General features: G+C 36.0%; 1 protein-coding gene across 2 annotated transcripts in view; it reads right to left on the bottom strand.

Annotated features, from left to right (window-relative positions):
- CUL4B (cullin 4B) overlaps positions 1 to 18,967 on the bottom strand; it is a 56,235-nt gene that overhangs the window by 16,345 nt on the left and 20,923 nt on the right. For both annotated transcript variants that reach the window (XM_051968991.1, XM_051968992.1), the window contains 9 exons: positions 12,637 to 12,740; positions 12,084 to 12,153; positions 10,881 to 10,954; positions 10,020 to 10,182; positions 9,476 to 9,565; positions 9,110 to 9,192; positions 8,463 to 8,530; positions 7,084 to 7,202; positions 5,790 to 5,982 (listed from right to left, as the gene is read on the bottom strand). In XM_051968991.1, coding sequence (XP_051824951.1) covers positions 5,790 to 5,982; positions 7,084 to 7,202; positions 8,463 to 8,530; positions 9,110 to 9,192; positions 9,476 to 9,565; positions 10,020 to 10,182; positions 10,881 to 10,954; positions 12,084 to 12,153; positions 12,637 to 12,740 — 964 coding nt within the window. The remainder of the gene's footprint in view (positions 1 to 5,789; positions 5,983 to 7,083; positions 7,203 to 8,462; positions 8,531 to 9,109; positions 9,193 to 9,475; positions 9,566 to 10,019; positions 10,183 to 10,880; positions 10,955 to 12,083; positions 12,154 to 12,636; positions 12,741 to 18,967) is intronic.

The following is an 18,967-nucleotide window of genomic DNA, read 5'->3' as shown; positions in this document are numbered from 1 at the left end:
TCACAAAGTTTGCATTCATAAGAACTCAGGGTAACACTCAGTGCTCACTTCCTCTTACTTTATTCATGATTTTAACACTCCTAGTCCCCGGCTGTAATTAATCCTCAATAGATTAGAGAACACTAGAAATGGGGGTGGGAAGTACTTAGCACAGCTCAGGGAGAGCAGGCAGGCCGAAAGCAGAAACAAATAACAGCTTAAAGCTGTTAAAGAGAGGACAGAAGCATGAAGTGTGGGGCCATTTGGTATGGGAACAAATGGTCCTACATGTCATTCTAGAAAGCTTCATTGTTCTATTCATTGTTATATACATACAATGAGATGTATACAAATATAAAGAGAAAAGTGGAATTCAGCAACCAGAGGCTGGCCTTAGAGCCAGGTGCAGCTAGGATCAAGCCTCATAAGGCTGTATGGCCCTGGGTAAGTCATTTAACTTCTCATTGCTCCACGATAGATTAGAGATGACTTGCTGATATGTACACATAAGAGTTTCCACACCAGGAATTCCCAAAGCTAATTTAAAAAAAAAAAAGGAATTCTGGTTTAAAAATCAAACAAAACAAAACTAAGTTCAATGTATGTATTTGCATGTAGTTACTCTACCTGCCTGGCAGTTTACACTGGGAAGGAACTTGGCCCAGATACCAAAATCAATACAGAATATAGGCATGTCTTGAACCCAGGACTTTCAAAGCTGGGAGTGGTGTGGTGTGTGCTAGCTTGATGACTAGCTTATGATAACAGCAATAAATGTTTATATATTTGTAAAACACTTTACACACATCTCATTTGAACTTCGCAACAAACCAGCAAGACAGGAAAGTATTATTGTCCTTATTTAACAGCTGGATAAACTGAGGCTGAGAGAAGTTAAGTGGCCTGCCTAGGATCACAGAGTCAATGTGAAATAGGATGTGAGCTCAAGGCTCTCTGACTCCATGTCTATGAGCTCCATGTCTATTCACTGGCCACTTAGTTTTTTCTCATGGCTATTTTAAAACTTGATCTCTCTACTTATCTGTCTCTTCCTATCTCTATCACCAACACACATATAGAAAAATATATCTAACCAGTATGTGTATATATAAATATATCTACTTTTATATATAAACATTTTTCCTATCTATAAGCAAGTAAAATAAATATTTTTCATCTATCTGTATATATAGCTATTATTTTGAAAGCATCTAAACCTCAATATTGCACTGAGGAGCAAAGGAATTAATACAAATAAAATGGCTAGCAAAATTTGAAGTGCTATAGAAATTCAAGCTATAGCTATACAGAATTTTCCAGCTATACAACAGTGTGTGTATGTGTGTGCATGTATACATACACACATATATACACATACAGCATACAAACAGAAGTGAAATATACTTAAACATATAAATAACAGATAGATACAAGCACATATATATGTGAAAAAGGAACTATGTAAAATGAACACTAACAACTGAAACATACAGAGAAACCTGTGAAATTGATGGAGAAAAATGAGTCCATGTGTACACATCAGGTATGTATAAACACGCTTATATGAAATGCCTACAAATGGAGACAAACATCTTGATACTAAATACAGATATTGAGATGTATATAGCTACGTTGATATATATAAATCATATGGATGAATGAGATAGAAACATTTACCTAGACAGATGAAATGTATACAAATGGGGAAATAACTATATATATGAGCATCTAGAAAGGGATGAAGTATATACCAAGGAATGGAAAAATGGACATATCTCTACACACATGGATATAGCTATGTGATATAAGTGAAACAAAAAGGAACTGAGATTTATAAAACTTAGGGACATGAGATATGTATAATATAGATAAAACAACAAAATTTTACATAGCTAAAAATACACAAAGGGAGATTATAATAGTGCTTCCTGAATACAAATAAATATAAAAGATAACCGAATGGAAATGTCTACATGTATGCATGTGTACAAACACACACATGAAATGTGTAGGAAAGGCAAAGTATGTACCAACATATTATGAAATGCATATATAAAACTGTATATATTTCCGTATACTATTCAGGAAATATGTAGGAAATAAAATGCATACATTAATCTATATGTGAAATGGCAATGAAGATCTAGAGACTCTACTAAGCACCTATGTATATACGAACATACACAGAATTAAATACACAAAATGTGTGCAAGTATGAATAAAAACAAGTTGCATAAGCATGATAAATGTGGAGCTATGTTTAGAAGAATTGCACATGTTTAACCTATATTGGATTACTTGCTGTCTAGGGAAGGGAGGAGGGGAAGGAAGGAAGGGAGAAAAATTTGGAACATAAGGTTTTCCAAGGCTGAATGTTGAAAACTATCTTTGCTTGTATTTTGGAAATTAAAAGTATAAACAAAAATCAAGTCACATACAATTATGAATTGACACATCTATATGACAAACATATAAATGGAGATGTATGCAGCTACCCAGCTATAGAGATAAAAACATACATGAATAGAGATAAAAGAATTTATAAATATATGCAATACATATGAAGGTAGAGCTAGACATAGAAAGGAAGATATCAATATCTAGATAAATTAAATGTGTATGAATAGAGATGAAGGTATCTAAACATCCATCTGGATGGAGAGATAAACATCTATCTTTATGATACCTACATGTACAAAATAAGATATGGTACAAATGGAAAGACACACACACCCATATAGCCATATATCGAAAATATCAATACAGATACACACATCTGAATCTTCATATGTGAAGTGTGAGTGAGCAAATATAGAAAAAATATGAAATTTATAAAATGAACAGAAATGTATCTTTCCCCTTTTCTCTATATGACACCCATATGAACAGAGATACATACATTTATACTCTATAAAGATGAAAAGAGATGCACGTGTATGTGTATTTATGAAATGTGTATAAATAAGACAAATGTACATAAGACGCATAAAATTAATGGACATTTACATAGACGTCTATAATGTTAATAGTTATATAGAGAAAACCAAGAAAATACATACAAACATATTTATATCATGTTACAAGCAAAAACAAAAGCTAAAGTATATCTACATAGATGAAGGCACCTATGGAGATACACACATAAAACCAATTCAGACAAATGAATGATGATGCATATATCTGCAAAGACATATGCTATACACACACACAAATACATGGAGACGTACACATCCATACATTTACATGAAATGCATATGAATAACTAAAGGTCTATAAATCCACATATATGTAAAATACATAAGAGAAACGTGAGAAATGCCTGAGTGGACAGAAAGACACCTCTATATGCACATGAAACTGATTGTAAAGATCTTTATGTCCATATATACACATATATGAAATGCATGATTAGGAGAGAGAAAAGGCGGGGGAGACGGAGAGAAGAGAATGCATCTGTGTATAAAGATACATACATGAAACACATGTGAATGAATAGAAAATGTGAAAAATTGCTGTATCTGTGTTGTGTGTCTGCAAAACACATGCATGTATATATTTATCTTTACATGTGAAACATCCATGATGAAATAAACTATACCTACATAAACATATATGCAAAATGCACAGACTAAGGAACAATATGTCTAACTCAGAAACACAAATGTCTACTGTATATAAATTAATGCCCACATGATAGATGGATATATGAATGATTATAGATAAGAAACAAGATTACAGATTTAAAAAGAAATATATGTTACATATATGAAATAGAGATCTGTGATTTCAGTATCATCAAAACAAACTCCCTCTACCAAGGTGTGGTTGGAACCTTCTTTGAAAGGTGGGGATAGGCATTATATACTTCAACACCAATACTATATGATGATCAATTCTGATGGGCATGGCGCTCTTCAACAATGAGATGAACCAAATCAGTTCCAATACAGCAGTAATGAATTGAACCAGCTACACCCAGGGAAAGAACTCTGGCAGATGACTATGAACCATTACATAGAATTCCCAATCCCTCTATTTTTGTCTGCCTGCATTTTTGATCTACTTCACAAGCTAATTGTATAATATTTCAAAGTCTGATTCTTTTTGTGTGCAAGCTAACTGTTTGGACACGTATACATATATTGTATTTGGTTTATACTTTGGCATATTTGGCATGTATTGATCAACCTGCCATCTGGGGGAAGGAGGGGAGGAGTTAGAACAAAGGCTTTTGCAATTGTCAATGCTGAAAAATTACCCATGTATATGTCTTGTAAATGAAAAGCTATAATAAACAAAAAGAAGAAAAGAAAGGTGAGGATAGGACAAGACTGGCTCTGCATCTTCTCTCTTGTACTGTCTCATGGGTATGTATATGTTTACAGGGGAAAGAATCACAGAAAAACAGCATATATACAAAAATAGGGAGAGCCAGATTTACTGGAAAATGCATATGTGAACAGAGAGATATATATCTATATATTTCTCAAATATGTAGAGAGATATACAAAAATATAGATACTATCAATAATGAATGTATATATATTTTATATGTACGTATGAAAAACATATCTATAAGTGTACATATGTATGTACAGGTAAGTGGGTATATGTATGCATAAACATACAATCCCAAGTCTTATCTCTTCACCTACAAATGTATTAGTTTTACTTTGCCATCCATCTTCAATTTTTCCTCTGTCTCTACCCATTCTGTATATTTATATGGCCACATATATTTTCATAATTACACCCACATATTCTTTTCATCTAGAAAGCTCCATGTTATCATATATATTTTCATTTCATATATCCTCCCCTATATCTCTCTCACAGAAAATCATCAAGATTTCTATACCCTTTTCATACATGGATGTTCCCACTCCATCTTTGAGCACAATAACTGTTAATCAAAATAAAGAGGAATGGTGCAGTAGAAAATTTCGTGTCAGGAAAAGTGGATTCTAGTTTCGGCTTTGCCTGCCCCTTGTTAAACACGTAATCTTCAGGGTAGAGTGGAGATAATCACAATTCTCTCGCCAGCCTCTTTCTCATGTCTTTGAGAGCTAAATGACGCATGCACAAACCCTTTAAAAACTCTACAGCACTGGGCAAATCTAAGGCAGGATGATCATCATCTAAGTGTGCACTTATCAGCTCTAAAATTTCCATGACAACCCCAATTTAGTTCAATTTATCATGATTAAGATGACAGGGATGTAGGCAATGGATTTTGGTCAACTGTTCTGAAGAGTTAACATTGTGCCCAGTTAACACTTTAGTTACCAAGACAATTCACTTTGGCGAAAAGCCTTAGTCCTTGATAATGCTGAACAAATGGGGAGTTAGTGAACATTGACAAAGTCCTTGCCCCCATGGACTTCTGAGGTGTACAGGGCTATCTGTCCCTTCACTTAATTATCCAAGATTGCAATTATGCTGACTGCAGAGACACCATACATGTTAGGATTATGCAAAAATAAACAGCCTCTGAATGAAGGGCTAAGGGGACTCTTCTTTGACCCAAGTCCCTAAAAACTTTTTTTTTTTTAAAGAATTCCAAATTCTTGGAAATTTCCAGACAATTGGGGTTGAAGAAGTGAGCTCCAGAGAGTAGAATGTCACTATGATAGAGCATTTCACAAGCTGCTCGAAGTACCTGGTTACCAAGAAACAGTCTTTCAGAGTTAGGAGCTGAGTCCCAGGCTCTAGTTTGTGTACGTGTGGTTTTAAAACAGATAATCAATAGAAACAGCATGAAAACGAGAGAGACCTGCAAAAAGAAAGGTACAAAAAGGAATAGAAAATACCTATGAGTTCAGCAGGCTTGTTTGGTCTTTTGTTAATGAAGGTTTCAAATGCTTCTTTCATAGCATTGACAAACTTTTCATTTTTCATAAAGCAGACATCAATGATGTGATCAACTTTATCTTTAAAATCCAACAATTCTTGTACCATGGTCTTATCTTTTTCAGGATTAATGACAATAGTGCTGCCAAATGCCTATAAAATAAAAATGCAAAATGAGAAATTACTGGACCTGAATGTTTATCTTCTTAAAGAGAATTTTCATTAAGTTTTTGTTTCTTTAAAATTTTGCGCACACACACATAACAGAGATATTTGCAAATCATTTTTTTTAACCTTAAAAAAATTGGCATCCCCATCTAGCTATTCTCTTCACTTCAATCCTTCCAAAAACACACTTCACTCATACAGGGTCTCTCTCCTGGCAGAACACAGCTCTTCTAGGCCTTAGATAAGTATGTGTTATTTAGATGACAACATTTTGGTGTCCCGAAGCTTTAGGACTTAAAGCTGGGCTGGGAAGGGAAGAAAGGGAATACTAAGTATGGCCTTAAGCCTCTTTTCTTTTCAGCTTTCATGAGAACTGCCAGAACTAGTAGCGGCAGAACCTTTGGGGAGCCAGGTTCCCCTCCATGCCATGAGGCAACCGAAAAGAAGAAGCTACAGCTGTCAGACCCAAACAAATTACCACATATTAATCCACAGCATACTCACGGGATATAAGGTATTGAATAGGATATTTTACAAAATTGCTTTTGGTATTAAAAATCAGAGTTCATCTCCTTAATAACTTTTTATTTTAAAGAAATAGGCAATAGCATTTGGGGATTTTAGGAAAAGACTGGGATACAGTTAGATAGTGCAGTGGATACAGCAGCAACCCTAAAGTAAGGAGGACCTTGGACACTTAACACATCTTAACTGTGTGTGACCCTGGGCAAGTCACTTACCCCTAAGTGCCTCACCCCCAAAAAAATTAAAAAACAAACAAATTTATTTATTTACAAATAAATAACATAAAAAACTTGGGTAATGGTTGGTGGGGCCCCAACTCACAATCAATTGGACCAAAAAAGAAAATATTTTTTTCCCCCTCCACATTCATTACTATAGCTGTTGCAGCCAGGAGAGGAGAGGGTAGTAGTAATAACTTTGGTGCTACTTTGGTTCCAACTTTCTAGTTCCCAGTAATGTTTTGGACACAAAATGTACTGAAGACCTGTAAATAAAGAGGTCCTCACTAGCTGTTTTTACCATATGAGATGAAAAGAAAGTCAAATTTGAGTGTGTTAGTACCTTGATGTATTCGATCCAATGCTGCAAAAGAACCTGAACTCCACTGCGTACTCTACTAAATAGCTGGTAGAGCAGAGACAAATCTTGAATACGATTTTCATCCAGAAGATGATTTAAACCTAAACATTTGAAACATTTAGGCATTAAAGAAAGTGAGCAAAACCACCAAGTTTTATTTTGAACACAAGAAGCATTAGACATTTTAATGAGCTGCAAGTTATTGTGCTGGCACCATACATTTGCTTTGAATTTAAAAAAAAAAAAAAAAAAAGGTCACTTTTACCAGTGAAAACTAATTGCTCCCTTGTATTGAGGAGCATCACTAGGTACAAGTAATTCCATAGAGCAGCTTCTCTCTTGACATTGTACAGTGTATCTTTTTAATAAACAATGGTGCCAGAGGCTAGGCTTAAGACTTGACAAAGAGACTAACCTGAGTAAAGCATAAGAAAAAACTTAGGTCCTTCAAATCACTGGCTCTAGCACAATGAAAGCCAGGAGGCACACCAAGTACCACTGAGGCTTACTAAGAGTTCACCAGTCACATGTGACGTACACAAATACACCAGGATATACTGAGCTTCAGGATTTGCAGTGTTTAACGCTTTTTTTGGGAGCCGTTCCATTTGCACAATGTTAAGACAAAAAACTGGGAAAGACCCTTTGTAGTAACTGATGACTACCGAATCGGACAGACTTCTTATGTAATAATGATTGGAAGGGAATCACATTCAAACCTACTGAGAGCTTATTCTATGATCTGTGTGATTTCCAGTGAAGATTCCTCCTCCCCTCCCAGCATTTCACTCTGATCCCAAAGGTGTTTTACATGCTTGCCAATTAATGAGATTTTCCACAGCTACAACTTTCTACTTTTATTGCTTTTCAATCTTTAAACACATTCAAACATTGCTTCAGATCCTTGACACCTAGGAGGGGTGGGCAAATAACATTTTTCTTTTCTAGGTGAAAAATCTGAAAAGCTCAGGGAATCTCAGTGATCAAATGAAACTGACAGGGGGTGTTGGAAGGTAAAATGAGGACACAGGCAGACTCCAAAGTTTATCGGACTCATAGCAAGTGCCTTTTGTACTGTATCATATCAAGAATTCCCATTTTACATTTCTGTTCTTACATGATTATAACTCATTTTGACTCCTGACTTTTGGCAAGGACAGTAGGAAATACAGCCTTGAGGAGGAGGAAAAAATAGTTAAACAACTGGTGCCCTCCCCATCTACATATATTTCCTAAAAGATATGACCATAGTATCAGGCTTGATGGAGAAATCTTTTCCAGATTTCCCACTTGCTATAAATAAAATCTTTTAAATAAATTTTAATAAACACAATCTTTCTTGTTTATATTATTACAATTACCTTTCTGAAGAATGGCTGTTAAGTGTTCACCTAGAAGTTGCTTTTCTACAGTAGCAATTAGTGGCTTCCTATAGGAAAAAATACGTTTAGAATTATTGACATTCCCCAACACTGGGGATTTAAAGTCTGTCCTGAAAAGAATTGTAAAATAAGCTATTTTCTGTTAGTTCTAACGTTCTTTAATCACAACTAGTAAAAAGGCCTTGGTCTTCTGAAGTCTAAAAGAAGGAAGAACTTGTAGCCTTGGGGACTTTCATTTGCACTGTGAAGCAACTAATTCTGTGGCTTCACTGTGCTTGGCCTTTTCCTGCTGTTAGAAAGGCAACCAAAAAGCTGCCTATGCTGCCCTCACGGGTAGTAGGTAGGAACTGGAGGATCATGGGACCAGGTTTTCTCTGAGTAATGTCCAAAGGTCTCAAAGAACAAGGCAGTCTCCAATCCAGTTTCTGCTGTTGGACGCACAAAACTATCCAATACTCAACGAGACTGAATTAAAGCACTTGGCGGCTTATGTTATTTTAGTATACAAACCAATGAAAAAAGCCTCAAAAATCACACGCCTGGCACATTTTTATGCCTCAAAAAGCCTTTGAGAAATTAAATACAGATGGTAAAACTATTAGGCTGAAGCATGAAGCAATACTTACTGGGTGCTCAGATCCAGATAGGTGATCAATCTGTCTGCTTCTTCTTCCAGACGCTTGTTGACATGATGAAGGTACTCAGGAACCTGCAAAGACAAATGTGTCACTCCCTAATTTTCCTCTGAACCATTAAGAAGATGGCCCAGTCTGACCTACCTCTGATAGAGCTGACAGGCATCATTAGCTATACCACTACAAATGGTGTGCATGATCTGAAATGATGGACTTTGGGAACTCAGCAAGGGTCACAGAGGAAAAAGTGTCACAAGAACACAGGGAGAAAAATTCAAAGAACTACAAAGGGCACCCCTAGGTGCTAGTCAATTCTAAGAGGCAAGGGTCTGATGATCAACCATACTTTTCAAGTACCTCTCTTTCTTGCATTAAACGCTGACCCTCTGCAGAATACAGACGGTTGGTTTCTTCCAAAAATTTCTGTTCAAAAGAATCTTGATAGATCTAAGAAATAAAGGAGAAAACAAGTCAACTCATTCATTCATTCACTTAATAAATTTATGGAGAAACTGCCATATGCAAACCACAAATTTGGCTTATAAAATACCAAACTAGAAATAATCTACTTGATTAGTGGAGACATTCTCTACTTCCAGGGTCTGTGATTCATTTTGCTAGTGAAAGTTCTTCCCCACTACAAAGGCAGATCAGAGCACATCTCTGAGCAAGAAGAATATATGGGGAGTTGTGAGGGATGAAAATTTCATCCAAATTTAATTAGCTAGATTGGCCCATGAAACAGATATCTAATCACTAGGCCTGTATATGGATACAACCTTTCCAGCTTTATAAGGTCTACCAGAAATTACACTTTGCTAACTTAGCTTTTGAGAACCTACAGTCAACTGTACACTAAAGGACTTTAGTGGAGGAAGTAAAAAAAAAAAAAAACACTCACCTGTAGATCTGAAAGCATACTCAAGAGGCTTCGAAGCAAACTTCTATCAATTGCTTCACCACTTCTTTCTCTCTCAATCAAAAGGAGAATGCCTTCAATAGTCTTGTTCTGGACTTTCTGATCACTAATTATATGGGTCCTAAACAATTCTAGACCCATGTCCCTGAAAGTCAACCAAACAATGTCCTAAATAATCAGCAGCTTTTGAAAATTTTAACTTTTCCCACAAATTATAATTATAATTCTTAGTTTTGAATCAGCTATTTTACAAAGTTTGTGCATGGGCAGAATGAAATAGAATTAAGAGTTTTTTTTTTTTTTAATATTCTACTAGAATACATTTATGTCTTTTATTATTAACCAGAAACAAACCTAAACTTCAGGTTTTCTCTAGGCCTAAGTTTTCTTATGGTGCTATCTCTGGCATAGTTTCAAAGCAAACTATTAATAAATAAAAATAAGTCATCAATAAAAACTGGTCCAAATAAGAGTACAGTGGTTTTTTAAACAACTATTTTTGGTATTAAATTTGCAATGCTTTCTCCATGTACAGATAATTTCTACACTAAATAATCAAGATGACATCATCTCCTCTGGATATTCCAAAGCACATACTTCCACCACAAGTTAGCTTGCTCTAACATATAGTTCTATCTTAACTTTGTCTAATGATATGTATTAAAGGAATTTAAAAGGATTTTAGTATGCACGAGCCATAATTTTAGGAAAATTACATTGCTAACCACCGTTCAAAGGCAAAAAGAAATGGCCTGGGACTAGATCATCAGTGTAGATTATCAAAAATCAATACTTAAGAGTTGTGCCAGATAAGCCTATTTATCTATTTGAGGGCATTCTTACCAAATTGAAGGCAGCATTGAATTCTGAAGAACATAGGTTCTATCCAGGAACAAAAAAATGCTCCTGATCATGATCTGCCAGGAAAAAAAGAAATCATACTAATTTTTTGTATTTTTTTTTTAAAGACTAAAGTAGCATTTGCTCATAAAAAGACCTACAAGGAATGAAAAGCAAGCAGGAAGTATATACAGTGCACATGCACACACTTGTGAAATCAACACTCCTCTCTTTTCAGAAAGGAAAATTTTATAGAATAATCCTATTATTTCCTTATTCAGAAACAACATCAAGTTACATGCAATACTGCTCAATGGAAGCAGGTTGTGTGTGTCTGTGATAGATTAGAAACACATCAGAGATCATCTAATCAAATCCTCTTCTTTTACAGCACAGGGATATAAGTGCCAGAGAGGCAAGTGGCTTGCCCTTGGTTACACAGTCAGGGGCATAGCAGGGGCTCCAATGTACTAGGCTGCCACGAGCTGCCAGACTGATTAACAGAATACCAGCTCTACTGAGATCCAAATGGATAACAGAAAGGTTGGGCTCTGACCAGGCTTAAACCCAGAAACCACAGGTGGGCCTCACAAATGAAACACAGACAGGATTTTATATAGAGAACATCTGCCAATTCTATGAAGGGACAGAATACTAAGCTTTAAAAACAACAACTGCATAAAAGACATTAAAAACCCAAGTCTTTAAGAATCTCTTAATTTCACTGGTATGGGTACTTCTTCCATTGACAATGTCAAAAGACTGAGGGTTGCTGTGGCTCAGTCAACACTCTGTGGTCAACCTGATGATGAGCCTTTCTAGGCATAGCCAGTTAAGTCTTGACCAACAGAAATCCACTCAGTCAACGGGCCCATATTCCCAGCCCTTCCAGAATTTACCCTCCCGGCACGGCCTTCAACAAGTCAGGATCACCTCCATGCCATGAGATAGGGTATTAAAGTAAAACTTTATGGGAAGTTTTGAATTAAAATACAAATTAATCTAAAATGAACAAATATCTCTAAGATTTTAAAACATCAAAAACATCTATTTAAGAACCAAAACAAATATTTTAAAAGTACCTACTAGGATATTAAAATTATCTTGAAAAACATCTAATTTTCATTTTTTCTTTTCCTGGACTCATTCAATTATGTTTCTACTCCAGTATTTTTGGCTTAACTATAAAGACTTCTTGGAGCTTACCATTTGTCTGCAGTGATTTTGCCAGCATTTATCTATCTTCTTTAGAAACAGAACACTGTCCAAAGAATCCATGCAGGGATGTTAAGAAAATATTAACAAAATAATGCCAAATAATACATGAATGCAGTTTTGAAAATAAACATGGAGAAAGTCCCATACAATGAAGTACAAAATACAATTCCCAAATATGGTGCAATTTCTTGACAATGTTAATGTTTTCTGGAAAGGTTGCCCTAAAGGGAGAGTTGAAGCCCCCTTCAGAACTTTCATTCACTAAGACCCACATTTCCAGTATCTAATTTAAGATTCATTCTCCCTGCCTCATCCCTGTTGGAAGTTTCTTAGGGGAAGAGGCCAAGGCTGAAAGTACACTTTATTGGTACTAACTTCATATACTATAAAATTAGGTTATAAACATACAGTTCCAAAATCCCAAACCTGCTACATCTCTTTCCAGAAAAGCAAATGGAACTGAGCTGAAAATGTGGAGAGAGAATGGAAAGGCAAATAAAAGAGAATGTGCTAAATATTGTTTGTGCTTTCAAAAGGATATTCTCGGAACTGGTGAATCTGGGATCTGATGTGCTCTTCACAAATCTGTCTCAGCTGTTTGTATAAGTTTGCAGATATCTTATAAGAACAGAGGTTTTCGACAGCCTGCAAAATTAAACCGATATGCATCTCTCATTATTAGTGAATTGGAGGATTTTTTTTTCCCTGTAGATAGGGAGGGCTGTAGATAGCCTGGATTTTTCATTGTTTGCTCATGCCCTTTGGCCATTGATCAACTTGGAGATGGCTCTTATTCTTATAAATCTGAATCAGTACTTCACATATCTTAGATTTAAATAAGACTCCAACTTCCTGCAAAGGTTTTTCCTGGTTAACTCTTTAACTTCTAATTTTCACTATATCAGATTTGTTTGCGAAAAAACTTTAAACATCACGTAATCAAAATTGTCCATTTTCTCTTCGGTGAGCTTCTCTATCCTTTGTTTGACCAAAGGCTCTTCTTTGAAACGCTTAAGATGATGAAAAATGTTCCCATCTTCTGAAAGAGAAACGATGGACTAATATGCAGAAAAAGAAACATTTTTGGTCATGGCTAACATAGGGATAGCCTTTGCCTGACCGTGTATATTTATTATAGGGGTTCTGTTTTTCTTTAAGTTGGTGAGTGATGTGGAGAAAATAAGTATTCCTTAATTGGATTTAAAAAAAAAAAAAGACCAAACACAATTATCATCTTAAAGAATGGAAGAAAAGATACCCATGATTTACATCAAAATACCCTTTTATGATATTTATTTTAAAAGCTAGCTAGCATACTTGAGAATAGTTAGACAACAAGATAAAAGTCACTAGATTCAATCAAGTATTCTACTAAAATGAACACATCTGTAGATAAGATTAAGACACTGCCCTGAGGAGATTCAATTCTCAGCAACTGTGACATACAAAAGCTATCAACTTACACACTGATTTGTTACAAATCCCAATTCCTTTTTCTTCAACACGTGTAGGCATAACTCTCTGGGTACTGTTGTTACCTCAATCAAAAGATTAATATCCACAGTGGGCTAAAAGTTTGCTTCCTATAATTTAAAAATTTTTTTTCTCAACTGGAAAAAGCAGAGATGTCACCAGGACTTTTGTAACAAGAGGTACAATATATAATTATGAGGAATTTCTCCCACATAAGGCTTCGTTTAAGAATATTTAACCAAATATAAATTTGCAAAACAGTACATCTGATAATCCTAAGACAAATGATTGAAATTTCATGTCCTATAGAAGCTAAATTGTTCTCTTCTTAATTCCTGGACTGGATGACAAAAGGGACAACCTCCAGGCTGCGCAGCAGAGGTTAGTGGTTATGTTTATACCAACTGTGTTTCAAATGTAAAATAGCTGTCACAGAGAGCAAAAAGGATTCTGAAGAAATTTGATAAGAATTCAGATGTAGTGACAAATGTAAAGAATATTCTTTTATAGGTCACAATCAATAGAAAAGGAAATCTCTTTCTTTTCTCTTTCGCAAAGGTCCCTTTTTCTCTCCACTCGTGAAGCCACATCTTTTACCCTTATCTCTTTCCTATACTCTAGGTGAATGCTTCCAAATCAAAGAAAGGTCTGCGGACACCTCAAATAGCAAGACCTGAACAAAACTCTTTCCTCTCAAACCTGATGCTCCTCAATCCCCCTTTTCTGTCAATGATATTGTGTCAGCCCAGAGTCAAAATGGGACCATCCTTGGTTTCTCCTACTCACACTCTCAAATTGAACCCGCAAGTTTTGTCATTCCGACCTCCTAAGGATCTCATAGTCCTGCCCTCTCTTCATAAACAGGTCCGATGAACTAGCTACCAGTTTCTTAAACTGGGGGTCTTGTAACTGAATGTAGGGGTTGCAAAATTATAATAATTGGTAAATGCTTGATTTGTGTGCCTATTTTATATACCTGGAGTCATGTAAAAATTTCTGGGGCAAAAAGGGGCTGTGAATGGAAAAAGGTTAAGAAGCCCTGCTCCATCTCAGGGCCATACTGCAGCAGAGTTCCAATCATCACAATGTTTCCCTGCCCCAAATCCGTCACTGACTCCCCCTTGCCTATCCCAGAAAGTATGCATTGGAGAATTGGCGTCTGGCTTACAGAACTGCCTTATCTTCTAGCACTTCTTTCTACCCATTCTACATTTCAGCTAACGCTTGGCTTGGCTGCCCAGCTGCTGATTTCTCTATTCCAGAATTTAGCTTTTCCTGTACCTCCCTCAATCCCCTCAGCCAGAAATGAAAATGTGAACTCTGACAGGGAAGTTGCCCTATTTTCTATTTTATTTAGGTGCATGGCTAATCTCTCCTTCTAGATTCTAAGCTCCTTAAAAATCAAGGACCTTATCTTATTCATCTTCTCTAGGACTCCTAGAAGAGTCCTAGGTACAACACAGGACTGATTTGCTTAATTTTTTTTCCATTTGCAAACCTTTTTTGCCCGAGAAACTTTTACACACCCCAGGTATGTAAAGTATATAAAATAGATATACAAATCAAACATTTACTGATAATAAATCCTAATTTCACTACCCCCACATTGTTACACAAAGACTCTCTGCCAGAGGAGATCACAAAAGATCTGCTGAACTCCAAAGGGCAATCAAATCCACTGGATAAAGTGAAAGGATATTAATCTTCAGGGTCTGGGAGATGACACCAGGCTGAGAAAAGTTTTTCAGCCAACCACCTCACCTATCATCTAAATTGAAACCTTATTTCTCATCTTCCTGGAAAATAAAGTGAATAAATAGGTTTCCCCTAAAGAGTTTCTCAACTGAGCCCAAAGCAGCCAACCCCTGGCAATTCTCTCATTCATTTAAAAAGGTGCTGGGCTGGACTGCCCTCCCCACTCATCACTTCTGGTGTAAGCCGTCCTGCCCTTGCATTCAAGCTTTCCAGAGTCTTCACAAAGCACTCCCAGACTTGCCCCAGCTGGCAATCATCGCTCCTTCTATTCCTATAGCACTTATCTCTACCATTCATTTGGTAAGATGTGTGATCACAGATAGAGGGGAAAAAAAAAAGGAGAGAGATAATGTCCTGCCTCTCCAACCTGATTCTAATCCCCTCGTAGGCCCAGGCCCTTTTGTCTTGGGCTCTTTTGTCTTTGGACCTCAGGATCCCCACCTCCCCAGTCCAGTACCCTGTTCTAAGTATGTATTCAATGAATGCCTACTGATGATGAAATTCATGCTTCACCTCCGTCTTTCTCCCAGGCCCTGGATCTCTCAGTATGTCTGGTTCTACGGCTGCTGTGAATGATTTGGGAGTTGGGAGTTTTTCTATGAAGGGGTCATTAAGCAGACTCAGAAGAATAAGTAAAGTTGAAGGATAATTGCGATTTGATGAAAGAACTCCAATCTTAGCTGTCCTTTCAATGCAAACAGGATACTTGAGATGGTAAAATCCCATTACAATAAATACTATAACTATAGAGATTCTCATATCAGAAAGCTGAAGGCTTAGATACAGCAAATTTTGTACAATGAATAATCTTAGCAAATAGCTTAAGTCTCTGGACCCTGACCCTGTTAGTCACAGTGCTTTTGAAAGGTCCAGGTTTTATATCTTCGGACAGCAAAGAAATGGGTCAAATCAGTCTCTACCTCATTTTACCATCTGATATTCCCAGCATGCTTAAGATCTCAGCCTTCTATTATCAAAGATTTAGTGTCATTTCATCGCAGAGCTAAGGAAATTTTCATGTCCCCGATATTGTAATGCTGTGCACAAGAAAGGCACTTGATAATGCAGGTAATTTACATTTTGAACTACTACTCAGACATTCATGGTATCAATTTTAATCTTGAGGGGAAGTTTTAATGAACTAAAAGGGAAGAACTTTATAAAGTCCCTTGAAACCTTATTTAAATTTGAGGAATTTGTGAAAAGATATAGCTGGTGCCATTGAAAAATGAAATAAAGCTAAATAAAAATGAATAAAATAAGCCAATTGAGGAACGGCTAAACAAATCACGTTATATGAATGTAATGGAAGAGTCTATTCATTGCCATAAGAAATAATAAAAGGGACAATTTTGGAGAAACCTAGGAAGTACGAACTGATGCAGAATGAAATGAGCAAAACCAGTATAACAATTCTATAATGATAACAATATTATAAAGACAAATAACTTTGAAAGACTTAAGAAAGCTATTGAAGGCAATGATCAAGAATCCCAGAGGACTGATGATTAAGACTGCCATCCATTTCCGAGCAGAGAGGTAATGGACCCAAGACGGACATGGCAAATGAGAGAATATTTTGCTCGACTATCTGTAAAAAGATCTTGTTTGTCCTTTTGTTCTGGGTAGAGGGAGATGGAAGAGGGGAAAAAAGCTTGATAACTGAAAGAAAACTAATTTTTTTTTTTTAAAAAAGAATCGGATTTAATTGAAATCAAATGCTGTGAAGTAATGACCAAGCTCAGACCCAAAGAAGAGAGAGAAGGAATTTTAAAAGGAGGGAAAGGAGGGCTTATAAAGAAGAGAGATTAGAAAACATCTCCCTTCCATCTTTACAGATCTGTGGAAGTATGAATGTGGTAATACAATATAACTTTGTATATTTTAGTTATACTCTATCAGCTACGCTGAAGAAAATAAGAGTGCATTTAAAATAAAAGAAAGTTGAAAGTATATTCAAAAATCAATGCTTGTTAACTGTTCTTTCTGTTCAGCCATCAAGGTAGCAGTTACTCAAGACTCGAATAACCCTCCCCCAACCATCAGAAGTGGCTTGTTTTATTAAGTGATTTTGTTGTTTTTCATAGTTACATGGGAATTTTTTAAAACCCAAGAGATAAGAACAAAGAAACAACAAATAAAACAAAAGACCTCAATGATTTTTTTTTTTTTAAGCACAGTGGTGGTGATAGAAATGGGAATGGTAATGTCCAAAAAGAAATTGGCTCCAGGATAAAAATGGGGCAACTTCGGGTTCCCCTGTGATCAAGGCGGGCAGATTTTATTAGAAATTCCCTCCCAAGTGCTAACGGAGGCCTAAAGCTCAGAAAGGGTCAAGTGATGTATCCATAGCTCCACAGTTATTAAAGTAGAAAAGCAACTTATTACAACAAGAGGTGACTCTACCAGTAAAATGGAGATAGTTAAGTTAGCAAAGGGTCATCATGTAGCTAAATAATACAACATAAGTAAAGTGCTTTGTAACCAGAAAATATATCAGGATAGCAAACCCATCTGTGTAAAACTTTTTCATTCAAGATGATTCAATGTATTGCAACAAGGAGGGAAGGAGAGAGGTACCACTGCTATTGATAGTGATACTCAAAAAGAGATGACCATTAAGGAATCATTTTTTTTTAATATAGAAAAGAGCAAAAGACAGTTCAAAAAGGGATACAAACAGGGCAATGTTGGAACCACCAGTCTTTTTAAAACCCAAGCTGTATGCAGTACAGTCGATTCAGTTTCATACGGATTCCTCTTTTTCTGCTCTTCATATAAAGAAATGTTCACACTGGCTGACATTTGTCAGGTTCATTAAAAAAAAAGTGAAAGAAAAAAATAGAAGCTGGGGCTGAGATCCGCTTTGGGATTTTAGCAATGTATTCTCTATTCTATTCAAATTCCTCTAAAACAAAAGAACTTAAAGATCCCATGGAATTTAGTATAACAACTATTTTTAAATTTGTATAGATGGTAATGGCTAGCATTTATATAGTATTTTACAATTCACAAAGCTCTTTCCTTACATAAAATTAATACTATTTCTATAGTGCTTTAAGATTCTCACTAAACTGCATGTATATTATCTCATTTGATTAAACCTTCCAACAAGCTTGTAAGATTGTTCTTATTATTCCCATTTGAGAGAGAGAAAGTGACTTATCTGTGGTCTCCCATGCAGTTAAGGTTTCAGAAAGAATCTGAACTCAGGTGTCCCTGACTCAAGTTCGTGTGGCATCCGATTCATTACTTCATGCTACCAATCGCATTCTCAATTACAGCCCCCATCATCAATTTTCACCATTTGATAATTATTCTTAAGCTGAATATAGTTTTTTCAAATTGCAAATTTTTGAAATAAAAGATTATATGTAATATATGAGTTTCCTTCATATAGGCCAATGACAAGAAAATTTATTCAATTTACTCATCCCACTCTCTGCCTTTCCTCCCTAAAGTATGCCCATCCCAAATACTTGCCTGAAAAACTCACTCACCAGTGCAAACATAAGCATACAGCAAATGGAGTGTAGGAAGAACTATAGGTCATGCCTTGGCTTTACAGCTAAAATTCAAATCCAGTGCTCCCAAAATATATTGTCTATTGTGTGGGAGCAGGAGAAAAAGCGGGTAAGGAGTGG

Source organism: Antechinus flavipes, chromosome X (assembly GCF_016432865.1).
Source record: "Antechinus flavipes isolate AdamAnt ecotype Samford, QLD, Australia chromosome X, AdamAnt_v2, whole genome shotgun sequence".
NCBI classification, from domain to species: Eukaryota; Metazoa; Chordata; class Mammalia; order Dasyuromorphia; family Dasyuridae; genus Antechinus; species Antechinus flavipes.
Note: the sequence above shows the minus strand (reverse complement) of the source record. Positions and strands in the feature narration are given on the sequence as shown.